The 14833-nt window shown below is 56.3% G+C and overlaps 2 protein-coding genes across 6 annotated transcripts in view; one reads left to right on the forward strand and one right to left on the reverse strand.

Moving 5' to 3' along the window:
• The window catches only part of RAB9B (RAB9B, member RAS oncogene family), a 9664-nt gene extending 5343 nt beyond the window's left edge, over positions 1 to 4321 (forward strand). Inside the window, exons 1-3 of one of the 4 annotated variants that reach the window (XM_010715031.3) lie at positions 596 to 1684; positions 2189 to 2300; positions 2401 to 4321. In XM_010715031.3, the coding sequence (XP_010713333.1) occupies positions 1554 to 1684; positions 2189 to 2300; positions 2401 to 2829 (672 nt within the window). In that variant the 5' untranslated portion in view covers positions 596 to 1553 and the 3' untranslated portion in view covers positions 2830 to 4321. Of the gene's footprint in view, positions 1 to 23; positions 538 to 595; positions 1685 to 2188 lie in introns of those variants that run through there. The other 3 variants (XM_019618084.2, XM_010715032.3, XM_031554622.1) reach the window with 3 other exon arrangements.
• Positions 4322 to 7246: 2925 nt separating this feature from the next.
• PLP1 (proteolipid protein 1) lies at positions 7247 to 12827 on the reverse strand. 2 transcript variants are annotated; one of them, XM_010715035.3, is made up of 7 exons: positions 12700 to 12827; positions 11212 to 11398; positions 10628 to 10784; positions 9643 to 9811; positions 9319 to 9392; positions 9170 to 9235; positions 7247 to 8845 (listed from the first exon to the last, which is right to left on the reverse strand). In XM_010715035.3, exons 1-7 carry the CDS (start codon positions 12701 to 12703, stop codon positions 8774 to 8776), a joined length of 729 nt encoding a protein of 242 aa, XP_010713337.1. In that variant the 5' UTR covers positions 12704 to 12827; the 3' UTR covers positions 7247 to 8773. The 2 variants fall into 2 exon arrangements, with proteins under 2 accessions (XP_010713337.1, XP_010713335.1); XM_010715033.3 differs by having other exon boundaries at positions 10523 to 10784.
• Positions 12828 to 14833: the final 2006 nt, after the last annotated feature.

Consider the following 14833-nt stretch of genomic DNA (forward strand, 5'->3'; position numbering starts at 1 on the left):
GACGGGGGCCGTGTTGAGTCCGTCGCAGCCCGGGGTGTTCCTTACGGCCTCGGGCAGAGCCGTGCTGCAGTTGCTGTTCGGCTCTTGGGGTGCTGACGTTTTGCTTTGGTACCGCTGGGTCGCACGGATGCTGCTCAGGTGTCTGCAGTTTGCTCAGCTGTGTGTGGCTGGGGGTGTTTCTGTGCGGGGGAAGTGAAATCAGGAGCCTTCGGTTAGCATCTCTGCAAGCAAAAGCAGAAGTTTCTGATTTTGGCTTTGTGGCAAGCATCGGTTGAAAGAGCTCTGAAAAAAAAGGGGAAATAAAGTTGAGCGGGGCTGTCTGTGGTTGGTGCTTTTTGGCTTGGAAGGAATAGAAGTGCTGCTGTGAGCAACGTCAGACCCCCACGCCAGCCCTGTACCAGCCGGTGGCATCACTCAGCAGCGCTGCATCTCCTCACCCTGCCCAGGAATGTGGGCTGTGCTGTAAGGGAGCAGGTCGTGCTTCCTGCCATAGCAGGCTGCTGCCAGCTGGCTCACACTGAGGGGCAGAGGATCCAGGTATGTGTTCCATCCTCAGGTCAGATGCCAGTGTGAGGGCAGGCAGGCCAGGCAGATCAAAGCCGTTTCCTGGATTAAGGGAAGGCACGGGTTGCACGGCTGTGCACTCGTGCTGGAGCTCCTTCCTTTTATTCTTCTCTTCTTTTGGGTTTAACATCTTTGCTCCGGTCAGAAATGATCTGTGTTCTGTTATTCCTAAGGCAAGGGAAACCGTGCCCTCACACCTTGTTCCTGGCTGGTTTAGTCACCAGTGCTGTGCTTTTGGCACCTCAGAACTCATCCGTTGTTTGTCCAGCGTGGGTCAATGTTACAGCTTCAAAGGCAGCACACTGAGCCCAGCTACAGCAACCTCACTGATGTTTGTTTTGTAGTGACTGTCATGCTGGAGGAAGGCATTTCCTGGACAGTCCTGGAGTCAGAAGTGCTGTATTTCTGGAGCAGGTGTAGTACAGACAGCAGCAAAACTAATCTCTCTTTCCATGCCAGGGCTTTACCTTCAGTTGTGGAATATCCCTGGCTGTGGGAGGGTTGGTTGGCACTCGGTCTTTTCTCTTGTGCCTGCTGACTAAGGAACCGGTGATATTAGGGTTGTTGCAGTGTGAACTTGCACCTGTGCCTTTGCAAACTGAACTGCAAAAAAGCAGTGCCAAAAAAGAGCAGCAGAGAAGCCAGGTCTGTGCATATGGGAAAACTCCTTCCGAGCTGTAGGGCTCGTGCGTGGAAAACGAGCACAGCTGTACTTGTAAGGTGAGTCAGCATGCTTGGGGTGATTGAGGACTGGTTTGCTGGATGACTTATATTGATGTTAGGTCTGTACACTTCTTACTTCCTCCCAGTCAAACGGGAGGAATGATGCAGTGATTGTAGAGTAAGAAGGAAGGCCTGGCGGTGGCGATTCCTGCTGCTGCTTAGCTGTTGCTGGGCTGGGCTGAGGCAATAAGAGGTGTTTACCTGGTGTTGGTATGTTTGACAGAACGAGATAAGCTTTCGGGTACACAAAGCGTTTTACAAAGGTGATGAAATGGGTACATAGCAATCTCAGTAGCTGTTGTCACCTTGTGCTTCATGCAGAGAGCTGCTGCTTCCGTTTCAGACCCGATGGAGGAGTTGTATGCCAGACAGCTTGCCTAGCTGCCAACTCTACCAGGTGCTGTAACAAGAGGGATTACCTTTTTTTTTTACTTGTTCAGAAACGAAGATAGCAATACTGTACCCTATTTATTCCTGTGCACCCCCATCAAAATCCAGAAGTTGGAGTTTTGCTCTGTTCTTTCCCTGAAATAAGAGAGAGATGGAATAACAGTAGAAAAATGTTACTGCAGTGCTCTACTTGAAATCTGAAGTGGACTCCCAGTTCCTTCCTAAACGTTTCTGGGAATACCAGAGTAATGGTGAGGGCCACAAACGTTGTGTTCTTTATCCCAGTGTGCTCCTCCATCTTAGCAGTGTGCTGCTTAATTTCTGAAGGGGGGAAGACATCTGGGGGATGTTCCAAGGCTGCAGATTTCCCTCCTTCAGCCCCACTAAGTGTGTGTGGAGACAAAGCCAGTTTCTCAGCACAAGAGCCAGGAGTTCTAGGCCATCAGCCGTGCAACTTTCTGCAGGATTCATAACTCAAAGAGTTATTTTTCACTGTTTCTGAACCCTATAGGTTGCCTTGGTCCTGTGGCCATCCGTCCTGCTGCGATGAGTGGGAAGTCCTTGCTCTTAAAGGTCATTCTGCTCGGAGATGGTGGAGTTGGGAAGAGTTCCCTCATGAACCGGTACGTCACCAACAAGTTTGACTCGCAGGCTTTCCACACGATTGGTGTGGAGTTCTTAAACAGGGACCTGGAGGTAGATGGACGTTTTGTGACCCTCCAGATCTGGGACACTGCGGGACAGGAGAGATTCAAGAGCCTGCGGACCCCCTTTTACAGGGGAGCTGACTGCTGCCTGCTGACCTTCAGCGTGGATGACAGGCAGAGCTTTGAGAACCTCAGCAACTGGCAGAAGGAGTTTGTCTATTATGCTGACGTGAAGGACCCCGAACGCTTCCCTTTCGTAGTTCTGGGCAACAAGATTGACAAACTTGAAAGGCAGGTGAGCACAGAGGAGGCCCAGGCTTGGTGCATGGAAAACGGCAACTATCCGTACCTGGAGACCAGCGCCAAGGATGACACCAACGTGGCCGTGGCCTTTGAGGAGGCTGTGCGACAGGTGCTGGCGGTGGAGGAGCAGCTAGAGCACTGCATGCTGGGCCACACCATCGACCTGCACTCCAGCTCCAAATCGGGGTCCTCCTGTTGTTAAGGGCGGCTGCTGCTTTGGGAACGTTGCCGGAACCGATGGTTGGGTTGCAAGGAGAGCAGGGGCACTCTGAGGACGGTGGCCATGAGGACAGTGGGTGGTTTGCTCACTGGGGAGTTGCAGCTTTACTGTCTGAATTCTGACTGGAGTTTTCAGATGTGGAAGATGAAATCTACAGGAGAGTGCTGTCGAAGAGCGTGTGAATGCAGTCCTGCTCCTGTCCCTGCCTGTGTTAGCAGGCTTAAAGGACTGGATTAAACTGAAGAGAGTGAATTCCGACCTGTAGCAAGAACTGCATGCGGAACACAGCTGGGGGCACTCCAGAAGCTCTGAAATGTTTTAGTCCTGAATTCAAAAACTACTAGACCCGCTAAACTCATGGCCTTACTGCCAAAGCAAAGTCTGCTCAGCAGTGTGAGTGAAACCTGTTGGGAAGACTGTAGCCCACACAACTGTGAGGGTGCCAGATCCTGGAGTGGCTGGGAGGTGTGCATCTGCTGCTTGGGATCAATGCGTTCTGTGCTGAGTAGTGCTAGAACTCTGATCTAAAGTAACGTAATGAAGGAGAGAAGAAACTGGATGCTGCAGCATCATTTCTTCGTAGCTGTCTGTTTCTGGTCTGTTTTTCTCCGCCTTCTAACTTTGCCTTGTTTGGCTGTTGTTTTATGGAGGGACCGGCTTCTGCTTGTTTCCTCAGCCCTTCTGGAGGCTCAACACCAGATCTTGCATCTCACACCTTAAATAGACCTGGATGGAAGGTTCCAGCGTGGCCACTCAGCAGTTCATGGTGAAGGATCTGAGTGAGCTGGGAGCTCAGGAGATCTGGAGCGTGAACCTTCAGCTGGTTCCTGTCAGAAGTAATCTCTGTGTCCAGATGATTCTGTGTGTCTCTGATTCTTACGAATGCTGCAACATAAAACCACTCACCGTGATTACCTGTTGTGTCAGGGGCTGTGCTGCTCAGCACGGTTTACTCACACCATTGCCCTGGCCCTTACTCCCTAACGGGGAATCCAGTTTTATCTGTAACTCAGCTGGCATCCTACTGCTAGAGAACGTCCACTCAGTTAATTGACCCTTGTCAATGAGCAGCTGTGCTGGGGAGAGATTTGGACTGATTCCTCAAGGGGCTGAAGAACGGTACTGGGAGGGCAGAGAGCCCTCCAAGAAAGGATGCCAAGCTTTGCTGCTCCCAGCTCCTGCTAGGTGTTAGTCCTGAGCTATTTGTGTGTAGCAAAGAGGTCAGTGCTTGCTGGCTTGCCGTTGTAACCTCATGTTCTGCGACTTCCTGTGCAAGTGTTTGTCCCAAATGATGGCTTTGCCTGTAAGCACGTAGGAGCCTGGCATGGGGAGAGCTTCCTGCTGAGTGCAGCGCCCACTGTGATGAGCTACTGGATAGCTAATTGTGTAGCTCAAATGGAGCAGCCTCGCATACTCAGTGCTTTAGAGCAGGGCAGTCCCTGCTCTCACACTGGCTGGTGGCAGCTAAAACCCCATCCCCTTGCAGTCTGTGAGCATGCAGGATGTCTCCTCTGGGAACTCAGGGTGATCCTGCTCTTCTCTGTGGGGCAGCCACGTGTGGGAGGGGCTGAGGCTTTAATACAAAGTCCTTGGGGGGGGAAAGAGGGGGGGGGGAGGGAATCTGATTTTGAAAGGGGGCTGAATATTCACATTCACGCAAATAGATAGGAAGTGCTTGCAGCTCTTAGAAAATCAGGTCTTTTGCTCTGCATCCATGGGTGCAGCATACATTTAGAAATTAGTTCTATTTATTTAACGATGTCTGACCTCTGCAGGCCTCAATCTAGAGTCTCTCCTTCAGTTTAACTCGGCTGAACGTAAGCATTAGGCTTTCGTGTTTTTAAAAATCCATTCAAAGGTGAGGTATATTATATTGAAGCTGTTCAGTTTATTCTGAGGTACGCACAATTCCTGAAGGAGCCCAGATCTTGAACTCTCTGTTGCAAAGTTCTGCACCAACAGTCCTCCTTTCCCTGTGTCCACTCATGCTGCTGCAGTTGTTGCTATTGCTACAAAACTGGAATTGTAACACTGAGATTCTACCTTTATTTAAGCAAATAAAACGTGGATGTATTCAAGTGAGTTTGGGAAGTGCTGCGTTCTTGGTTGGTCAGTTCTGAGGGCCAATTCTGGTAGAGGGAAGTCAGTAAGAGATCACATCATTTTATTTAAGCTAAGGTTATTCCTGAGTGCATCCATCCAGAGAATTGGTTGAGTGTAACTTATTTACAAGCTGCGCCCGCTGATCAGTTTTGTCTTTTCAGGAGTACATCAGAAAACACTTCTGGAGTAGAAACATTTCACGCCGCTTCCTCCTGTCACTACGTTTTAATTGTCAGCCTGGGCTCTCAGCAGCAAGCCGTGCTTTCCTTCCCCTTCTTCCTGTGCTGTTGGATGCAGCCCCTCGGGCTGCAGCTTGGCACGACTTCCAAACCATGCTGAAACAAGTGGGCATATGGGGCTGTTCCTCCTGCTGCCCTGCCGGGCGGGCGCTCATTCTGTGATGCTTTCCTTGTGCTTGCACAGCCCTTGCCTACTGTTGCTGTTGACAGAACCTTTCACTTATTGTTTTTGTTTTTTTGTTTGTTTGTTTGTTTTTTTAACCTCTGATGTCTTCTTGCTTATCAGTTTTTCAAGTCCTTGGAAGTCCTCATGAGGACGTGAGTGTGGTGAGCAGCAGCAGAGGGCTCTGTGGCTCTTTGTGAGCAGCTGTGAGGTGGCTGGGAATGTGCTCTCCTGCCGGTTCCTGCCAGTGCCTGAAGATGGGCAACAAGAGAGGGCCTAAAAATGCAGGGCTGGTGGAGCAGCTCTTCCCCAACGGCTTCAGGGGGTCCTTGGGGGGCACGTGGTCACATTTAACACAGGTCTCCAGCTTTGTGGGCAGCCAAGCACAGCATCTGCTCGTGCTACTGTCACTCCTTTCTGCATGCTATTGCTTCTTAGGTCCCGGATATCTTGCTAGCAGAGCCAAACGGTGTGCAAAACCAGATTGAAAGCAGCTGGGCGCCCGAAAGGCTGCAGGTGAGACCTTCTGGGAAGGCAGATGGGCCGCAGCACCTCCGGCTATCTGCTCACCGGATCAGCCCGTCGCACTCGAGCCGAAAAGCGGTGCGAGGCCGCCAGGAGGAGCCGGAGGGCTGCGGGTGGGAGCCGACATCCTCAGGGCCGGGCTCTGGGGCTCTGCACTCGGAGGTGACCCCAGAGGGGCTGGGGACCCCCCCGGGCCGTCCCGACACGAGCGTCCCTGGGTGCGGTGCTCCCCTTCCTTCTCCTGTCCTCACACGGGGAAGGACCTGGTTCATCTTTGCTCTCTCACGGCAGGGAGCTGCTGGCTCTGCGCTCGGTGCGTGCAGGATGCTGAGGGCTGGGATTTGCTTCACCTCTGCAGAGGAGGTGAGCGGCGAGGAGCCTTGGGATCTGCTCCAGGGCTTCTTGCTCTGCTGCAGCCTTCGTAGGAGCAAACTGCAGCCTCGTTTCGGCTGCTGCACCGGGGGAGAGCGTTTGCAGCCAGCTCTTGTTTGCAGAAATGAGATTTGCTACCAGGCAAGGTTTGTTCCCCGGCTGTTCTCAGCCACCCCGGGGAACTCAGGGTGCCCAGGGAAGGGGCAGTGAGAGCAGGTCCCCTGTCGCCGTGCATTGGAGCAGCAGCACACAGAAGAGGCCACGCATGTCCTTCAGCCCTCAGATCCGTGCCTTGGCCACTTTCACGCACTGTCACCAACCCTCACCCCTCCCGGGGGGAGCGCTGCTTTCTTTCAATGGACAGAGATGCTGTTTTGTTCCCATCTCGCTCTTGCCTGACGGCCGATGGCACCCACACACAGGGGCCCTTTCAGCGTGGGGGGAGGAGGTTGGTGGCATCTGGGAACGTGGGGAACAAAGGGCCCCATTGATACAACAAGCAGCCCCACTGCTGAGCTGGGGGAGCAGCTGAGCAACCCCCAGCTGAGTTATGGGGAAGCATCAGTGCTACCTGGAGGGGGCTGGGGGTGAGAGGGGAGAGGGGTTGGGGCTGGTTATGGATGAGTGGGGAATGAAAGACCCCATCCCGCAGAGTCACCTCCCTTTGCCACCAACCCTGTGCCATCTACCCGTGGGTTGGCAGCAAGCACCCCACCAGCTGCCTTCAGAGCACAAGGTTGAAGGACTCCTGGCCAGCCAAGTCTGCCCCCGTGCCCAGATGGGGCCATCCTGCTTCACTCTGGGGTCTGGAGGAGAAATAGGGACGTTCGGGGCTGTCCGGCTGCAAACAAAGGGCTGGGTCCGTGAGCCCCCTGCTGGGGTGGGGACAAGGAAGGATGGAGCCCAAAGGGGACTGCTGGGGTGGGCAATGCTGCCCTTCCCTTGTTGGGGTATGGGGAAGAGGGAGAGCAGCACAACAAAGCAACAGACAAAGATCTCGTTCGGAATGTTCTTAATTTTAATGTATTTCCTTTAATCTTTATAAAATACATCTTGTAAGATAAGTCTCTAAAAATCTGCTCCTTTTTATTGCTTGTTAACGAGTTGAACTTCTAGATCAGAGGTGAAGGAAACACTTTCAGTCGATTAACTCTCTGTGTGTGTGCGTGTGTGTGTGTGTGTGTGTGTTTGGGGCCTGGGGGCAAGGGTGGGAAGGAGGACCCGGTTATTTGTTGTTAAATCGATACCAAAAACCCACCAGCAAACCCTCCTAAGAGCGACGGCGGTGATGTGAAATGGACCCCCCAGATCTTGCCTAGTTTCTCCCCATCTCCCCCTCCCCAGCCCGTGTGCGTTGGTAGCGTGGCTGAGCTCAGTGCTGAGCAGCAAGGATCCTCGGAGCGCTCTGCTCAGCAGACCGACCCGTTATCCCTGCCCCCAGCCGTAAGAATCATCGTAATACAGACATGAAATTAAAAAAAAAACAACAACAAAACAATAATAAAATAAAATATCCGTGCAGGATGGAGCGATGGTCTGCCATTAAAAGTAGTTTCTCCAATAAATAAACACGAAGCGTTAGCACGAGGTGGGGGAGAGGGGGAGCAGAGCGGGGCACCCGTTGGTGGGGAGGGCGAACGTGGAACGAAAACGGAGACTGCAGGCACAGCAAACGTTACAGAAGCAAATGTCACCCCGAGAGAAGAGCACCATTGTGAAGGAATGGCGGAGTTTGGAGCAGATGGGCTGTCTGTGGGTTATCCTGTGCTACAAAGGTGCTGCTCCAGCTCTGCTCTGTAGCACAGCACAGGCGGTCCCCTCACCCGGCACTGCGGTGCTGGAGCCTAAAGCCAAGGGTGCCCTTTGCACACAGACACCAAACTCCTCCAGGCTTTAATAGGGGCAGCTGGGTTAGGGACATGGGCTTTATCAGCATCGGGGTCAGCGCTCTCTTCTCCGCAACGGGAAGATCCTTGCCCTAAACTCCCTTTGCCTTGTCTGCAGCAGGCACTTTGGGGTAAATTCATCTTTCTTTACTAGGGGAAAAAAAAATCCTTCTCATCCTCCATCCAGGAGAGGTGCCGGCAGTCAGCTCCAGGAGAGGCTCCAGCAATGGGACCGGGACCCGGCCGACTTCCTTTTCTCTCTAGGGAGCCTCCTTCACGCTACTCCTGGAGCAACCTACACATGGATTTCTGCCTCCCAGGAGCATGAAGGCTTTTGCTCATCCCTATAGGCAACGTTGGGACACCGGAGTGAGTCCCTCCTCTTCTCTTGCTGGTTTTGGCCCTAGAGCGAACCGGTTATGGATGAGCACAGAGAGAAAAGTGCATGAAGAGGCGTCCATTGGTGGGAAGCTCTTCCTGGTCACGCTCAGCACGATGGATGCGAGGGAGGAAGAGGAGGGGAGTCAGCGGCGAAGGCAGCGTTAAGGCAGGAGACCTGGTGTCGGGTGGCTGCAGTGTTAAAGCCTCGGGGTTAGAGGAAAGGAGGGTACGTGTCTGGCTGGGCTCCACCTCGCCGGCTAGAACTTGGTGCCCCGGCCCATCAGCTTGAGGACGGCGAAGTTGTAAGTGGCGGCGATCATGAAGGTGAGCTGCGGGCAGGAAGAGAATGAGCCAGGGGAGGAGGAGGAGGAGGACGGTGCTCCAGCACCCTTCATCCCAGCACCTGGCCAGCAGAAAGCCCCCCCATGGCCAAGGCAGGACACCGCAGTGCCGATGTGGGTTTGGTCCCCGGTGGTCTCCTAAAGCCCCTCCAGATCCCCTCCAGTGGCCGCCTCCCCCACCACCTCCTTATTGTCAGAAAATGAGACAAGCTCGGGCTCTGTCACTTCTCTGCCCACCACCTCCATTGTCCTCTGCCCCCATCTCCTTGCCAGGTGGAGGAGGACGGCCGGGCAGCGGGAGCAGCGACTCACCAGTGAGACCAGCGTGGCGGCAGCCCCCACAAAGGCCGCGATGAAAAGGTGGAAAGTCATTTGGAACTGCAAGGGAAGATGGGGGTTGAGCTCCCAAAGGTTTCTGCTCAGCCCCGTGGGGGCTTCAGAGAGCACTGGAAGGGGCTCACCTCGCTGGTCTTGCAGATGGAGAGCAGGTTAGAGCCACACACTTTCCCAGGAAACGCATTCCAGGGCAGGACACCTGGGGACACAGATCAGGGTGAGCCCAGCCCCGCAGCGATGCTGGGTTGTGGGATGTGCTTCGTGTGCTGGGCTGGGGACCATCACCAGGCAAAGGAAGGCAAAGAGGGAGGACAGATCTATCTGTCCTGCACTGCCTGTGTTGTGCTGGTGCTTCTGGCCCAACCATGTCCCCAGAGACTCTCTCCATCTCCTCTCCAGCCCGGACCTCTCTCAGCAGCTGTAACCCCTCATGGAAACGCAGTGCTCACCGTACATCCTGGCATCCGCGCACAGCGTGCCGATGCTGGCAGTGGTCTTGGTGGGGTTGGCGATGGACTGGCAGGTGGTCCAAGTGTTAAAGTAGATGTAGACGGGCACGGCGGAGCAGGCGAAGACCAGGAGCCAGACGATGGTCAGGACGTAGGTAATGCCCACAAACTGCAAGGGGCAGCACAAGGCGAGGGCACAGAGAGGGTTACAGTGTGGCCGGGAATGGAGACAGGGGAGCGCGAGGGTCCCCAGGCGGGCTGGGCACGGGGCAGGTGAAGGGCTGGGATGCACCGCCCGCTGTGCCCGACACAGCCCCACACACCCAACGGACCACCAGCCCGAGCTGGGCGGCACTGGGGCCAACCACACACACGTGGGACTGACCGGCTGTGGCACAGTGGTGCCACTTCCCATACCGGGTGATTTCCTCAGCCAGCGGGGTTTGACCTCTGCGGGAGAGCAGCTGCAAAACCCCTGAGCTGAGCAATGCCGCTCTGCTGCCCTCCCTCCATGGTGCCTCCCCAACCGAACCCAAAGGGAACCGCAGCCGTTCCCCTCTGCTCCCCGAGGCCATTCCCAGCACTTGGGCACCAGTCCTTGGGCACCACGCAGGACAGCAATAGGGCCGGCACGCACTGCCCTTGCAGGGATGCTCGTGGTTCTGCCAGGTGATTCTTAAGCACAGAGCAATTTGTTTGCTGGCAAACGCCATGGCCATATTGGCTGCTTTGGGGACACGGTTGGCCTCGGGGAGGGCTGCTGGGCTGCGCTTCCCCTCGGTACGCCCCGACCCCCGGGCGGCCGCCGTTTCCTGCCCTTCAGCCAACGCCAAACCCGCTGCAGGCGCGCGATGGGGTGCCGAACCCCGGTTAAGATCACCTTGTCAGGATGTCCTAGCCACTTTCCCAAACACTGACACACCCGCTGCAAAGAGTGAGCTCGCTGGGGGCCTCGCGCTCCCCTCCCTTTCGGGCCCCCAGTTACCGTTGCGCTGAGGCCCTTGCCGCAGATGGTGGTCCGGTAGTCCCCGAAGATTTGCCGGACGGCGCCGGTGGTGTAGAAGCCTTCGGCCAGCAGCAGGGCTCCGTAGAGGAAGAAGAAGGAAGCTGTGCCATAGATGACGTACTGAAAAGCGTGGATGCTACGGGGAGAGGAGCGGTGGGGATGCTCAGGCGGTGCTGCGGCACACGGCCCCGTGTGCAGCCCCACTTACCCTCCCCAAGCCCAACACAGCCCTGGGGAGCTGGAATGGGGTGTCACCTCCTATGGGGACAAAGCTGCTTCCCCAAGTGGAGCAGATGAAAGGGGCAGCACCTTGCCAACAGGGCCTCCTCCTGCCCCCATACCTACCTGGTGCGGCTGTCCTGTGCACCCCACGGCACCTGGCGTGGGTCAGATAAGAACAGGGTGAAAAGGAAAGGAGCAGCTGCCACGGAGCCACAGCACCCGTGTGAGGCTGCCCAGGGCTGAGCACAGCCTCCGTTGATCCCTGTGGGTGGCAGCAGGGCTGGGTGACAGCGGGACACCGTGCACAATGGAGACGTGAGGAGCCCCGCGCTGTTACTTACACATCAATGAGATACTCGTAGTCCTGGTAGTTTTTGGAGAAGTAGGTCTCAATGAGCTGCTCGGTGCCAGTGAGGGCTTCGTGCCCACAGCCACAGAACAGTGCAACTCCAAAGAAGCAGAGTCCAGTGGCAACCAGCGAGGCAAAGGGTGCCCCGATGAGGCAGCGGGCACAGCACTCCAACAGACCTGCGGGGCGGAAAGAGGGGATTTTAGGGCGATAAAGGGAAAAATGCTGAAACAATTTGTCGTGGTGCTAAAAGAGCAGCAATGTGGGGTGGTGGTAAGCTGGCAGCCGAGCGAGATGGAGATGCGGGGCGATGCAGCGTGATGCCAGTGGGAGCAAACCAACAAGCTGCTAATGGGCTCCCCGCTGCCGCAGTGCTGGGGGTTTTCTATTTGGGCTGCCATCGTGCTGTGCTTATGGAACCTGGGCTGGGGTTGGGGTGCAGAGAGCGGGCACAGCTCGGGGGCAGCTCTGCCCCCTCCCCGGCTGTTGTGCACTGAGTTCCTAAAGCGCTCAGAGTGCTGGAAGCAGTCCCAAACCCACGCTCCCCCCACGGACCCCGCAGCGCCTATCTCCTCCCTGTAAGCACAAGGCAGCCTTGGGGTCCCAGCCAGCAACGTTCCCCCCTCCCCGTGCAGAGCAAGGGCGCGCGGTGGCACCGAGGACAATGGGGGATTGTCCAAAGAGCAAACAGGGAACAAAGGCAGCGCTGTGGGGGAGCGCAGGGACCCCCCCGCCTGTTTGCCTTGGACACAACGGGGCCGGGGAGGGGTCCCTATGCCTCCCCCTCCCAGCAGTGCGCCCCAATCCCTGCAGGTCCCACAGGGATGGATGGCTGCATACTTTGCAGCGCGACACTGGCACCGACCAGACTTGAGGTTTTTAATATTTCTTTTCTCCCAGCTGGGAACATGGGGGCAGGTGCCCACAGCTGGTGGATGGCCCCGATCCCAGGGGTCGTGGGGAGACCGGGATGCAGCAGGGCCTGGTGTGCCCTCCAGCTTTGGGAAAGAGATGGAAAAGCGCAGGAGGGGAAGGGAGAGAGGGAAAAAAGAGCCCTTGTGCAGCACAATCCTGGGCCTTGTTGCACAAAGCGCTGCGGGCAGGAGGAGGGTGGCAGCCATGAGCCCCCCATCAGAGCACCCCAGCAGGATGCCGTCATGGTATCGATGGGGAAACTGAGGCACGGAGCTGCAGGCACACAAGTGGCACAAGCTGTGACAGGTCTCAGCACCCCGCTCTCCCTGCAGCCCTGGGTTGAGCTCGTTCCCCTCCACCCTCCTGGACAGATGGGATCCATCCCAGGAGGCAGAATGAGGACAGAAAGCCACATGGAAAAGGAAAATGCTATCCCTGCTTCCTCCCCTGCCACCATGGAAACTTCACTTGCATAGCCTGCCAGTGCCAGGGAAAAGTTTTGGGCTCTCTGCTCCAGGACTGTCCCCCCACAGCTGTGACAGCTGTCCCATGTCCCCATACTCACCCATGGCACCCGACTCGCTCAGCTCCCCGTGCGCTTGGCTCTGTCTGCAGCCCTCGCCTCCCCTGGCAGTCCCTCGCCCTGTATTGTCCCCTCTGGGTGCCTGTCCCACTCGCCAGCAAAGAAAAGGGCTCTCTGAGTGACAGCCACCCCCCTTAAAGGGACAAGCCCCCGTCCCTCCCCGCCCTAGCCCCCCCCTCCCCAGATGCACCCCTTGGCTGCCAGCTGCTATGCGTGTGGGCAAAGCAGAGAACTTCAGGGCTTGGTGTGGGGAGGGGGGGGGAAATTCTTTTGTAGAAGTGATAAAGGGGCTGGGGGTCACAGGGCACTCATTCTGGAGTGGGCTGGGGACCTCCAGTCCTGGCTGGGGTGTTGTGTGCCTGTAGATGTGTGCTGTGGCAACGTGGGATCGATGGGATGCAGTGATGCCCCTCTGTAACCTCCTTGTCCCCTAAGTGTCAGACTTCTATGTTCAGCCTCCAGAGTGGGTGTTCTGATGGGAATTCTGCTCTCCCTGTTGTCACAGCATTTCTCTCACCGTCCCCATCCTTTTGGGCTCTACATGGGACAGGAGACAGAGCTCCAATGGGCACAGTCCGCAGGGGGAGTCCTCCATGGGGTCCTCAAGGGATGGGGACACATCCAGGGATGGGGACGCAGAGGGGGTCAGCTCCTTGGGTGCCCATCTCGCATAGGTCCCCCCCATGGGGGGGTCAGCACAGGGCTGGGGACGCCTGCAGAGGGCAACAGGGCCCTTCTCAGCGGGCAGACAAAGCCCCGCTGTGTCCCTCAATGCCCCGCTTTGTGCCAGGCTGTGCTGTGGCAGGGCCTGGCTGTCCCCAGGGCTGGGAACACTGCTGGGCTGGGGGTCCCCAGGGCACCACACAGTGCCCCCAGTGCTCTGCAGAAACCAGATCTGCAGGGCTGCTGATGCTCACAGATAAGGGACTGCATTGCCTGGATGGAGCCAGGCACCAGAGGGAAAAATGATGTTAGGGGAAAAAATGATGAGCCCTTCTTTCTCTTTCTGCAGAAATTCAAGATCTTGCATTTTATTTCAACACCCCAGGGGGAAGCATCAGCTTTATGCCGTCCAGGATAATGTGAGCAACGAAGCGGGGCTGCGATTTCTGCACCAAATGCCTTCAAAAATCTGAGTAATTGGTTACTGCTCGTTAGCATCTCCCTCCCGTGTGCCCCCACCCCTGGGGCTGCCCGTGCTGCAGGGCTGCTCCAGAGCTGCACGCACAGCAAAAAAACCACCTCCCATAGATGACAGCCTGATTTCATCCCTTCCTTTTGCATTTTGGCTGAAGCCTTTAGGACCCCCTTCTGCTGCAGGCACGGAGCATCTCCTCTTGGCTGTGTCCCCGCTGGCTCCTTCCCCACGGACACCTCTGTGATCAGCCCTGGGTGCTGCTGCTTGCTGGGGCTGTGGTCACACTGCTGGTGTCCCCAGGAGGAGCAGTGACAGCTCGTGCAGTGCCTTTATCCATTATACATATGCGTCGGGAGGTGCCTATTGTCACACCAGAGAACCTTGCAGCTATTTTTAAACAGCCACTTCCCCGGGCCAGGCTGATGCTCTCCTTCTGATTTCCCCCATCCATCCTCACCCGTCAGTGGGGTGAACCCCCTTTCCCATAGTGGGAGGCTGCAAAAATGCGCTAATAAAGATAAAATTAGGGGAAAAAAAGGCAAAGCTGTTGGAGCCCTCTGGGGGACGGGGAGGAGAGCTGAAGGGCAGGCGGTGCTCCCCAGCCCCATGGAGGCTCGGTGGAGCAGTGATGCTTCTTCCCAGCAGCTTTGCCTTTCACATCTCCCGAATTTCTCCTTTGCTGAGGAGGGCAGTGGCTGCCTCCCTCCCCTGGCGGCTCATTCCTCTGGTCTGCCCTCCGTGGGGTCACCTCTTGGAGCTGTGCTCGTTTACCTTGCAGAAAACCCGGGGATGCAAAGACAAACGGTGCCTGGCGGTGCCTCCACAGAGCGAAGCCGCTTGGCTCCGTGGGCCCCCTGGCTGTCCCTGCCCCGCACTTCTCCCCCAGATCCCATGCTGGTTCTGCATTCCCCACTCACCCTCCATACCAATCCCTTTGGTTTTTGGGCAGAGAGCAGCAGTCCCACCTCCTCCCTCGCC

Source organism: Meleagris gallopavo, chromosome 9 (genome assembly GCF_000146605.3).
Source record: "Meleagris gallopavo isolate NT-WF06-2002-E0010 breed Aviagen turkey brand Nicholas breeding stock chromosome 9, Turkey_5.1, whole genome shotgun sequence".
NCBI lineage: Eukaryota > Metazoa > Chordata > Aves > Galliformes > Phasianidae > Meleagris > Meleagris gallopavo.

Coding starts and splice junctions, on each gene's coding strand:
- PLP1 (XM_010715033.3), bottom strand. Junction 9,393..9,642: donor CGCGGATGCCAGGATGTACG/GTGAGCACTGCG, acceptor CTGTGTCCCCAG/GTGTCCTGCCCTGGAATGCG. Junction 9,236..9,318: donor CCATCTGCAAGACCAGCGAG/GTGAGCCCCTTC, acceptor CTTCCCTTGCAG/TTCCAAATGACTTTCCACCT.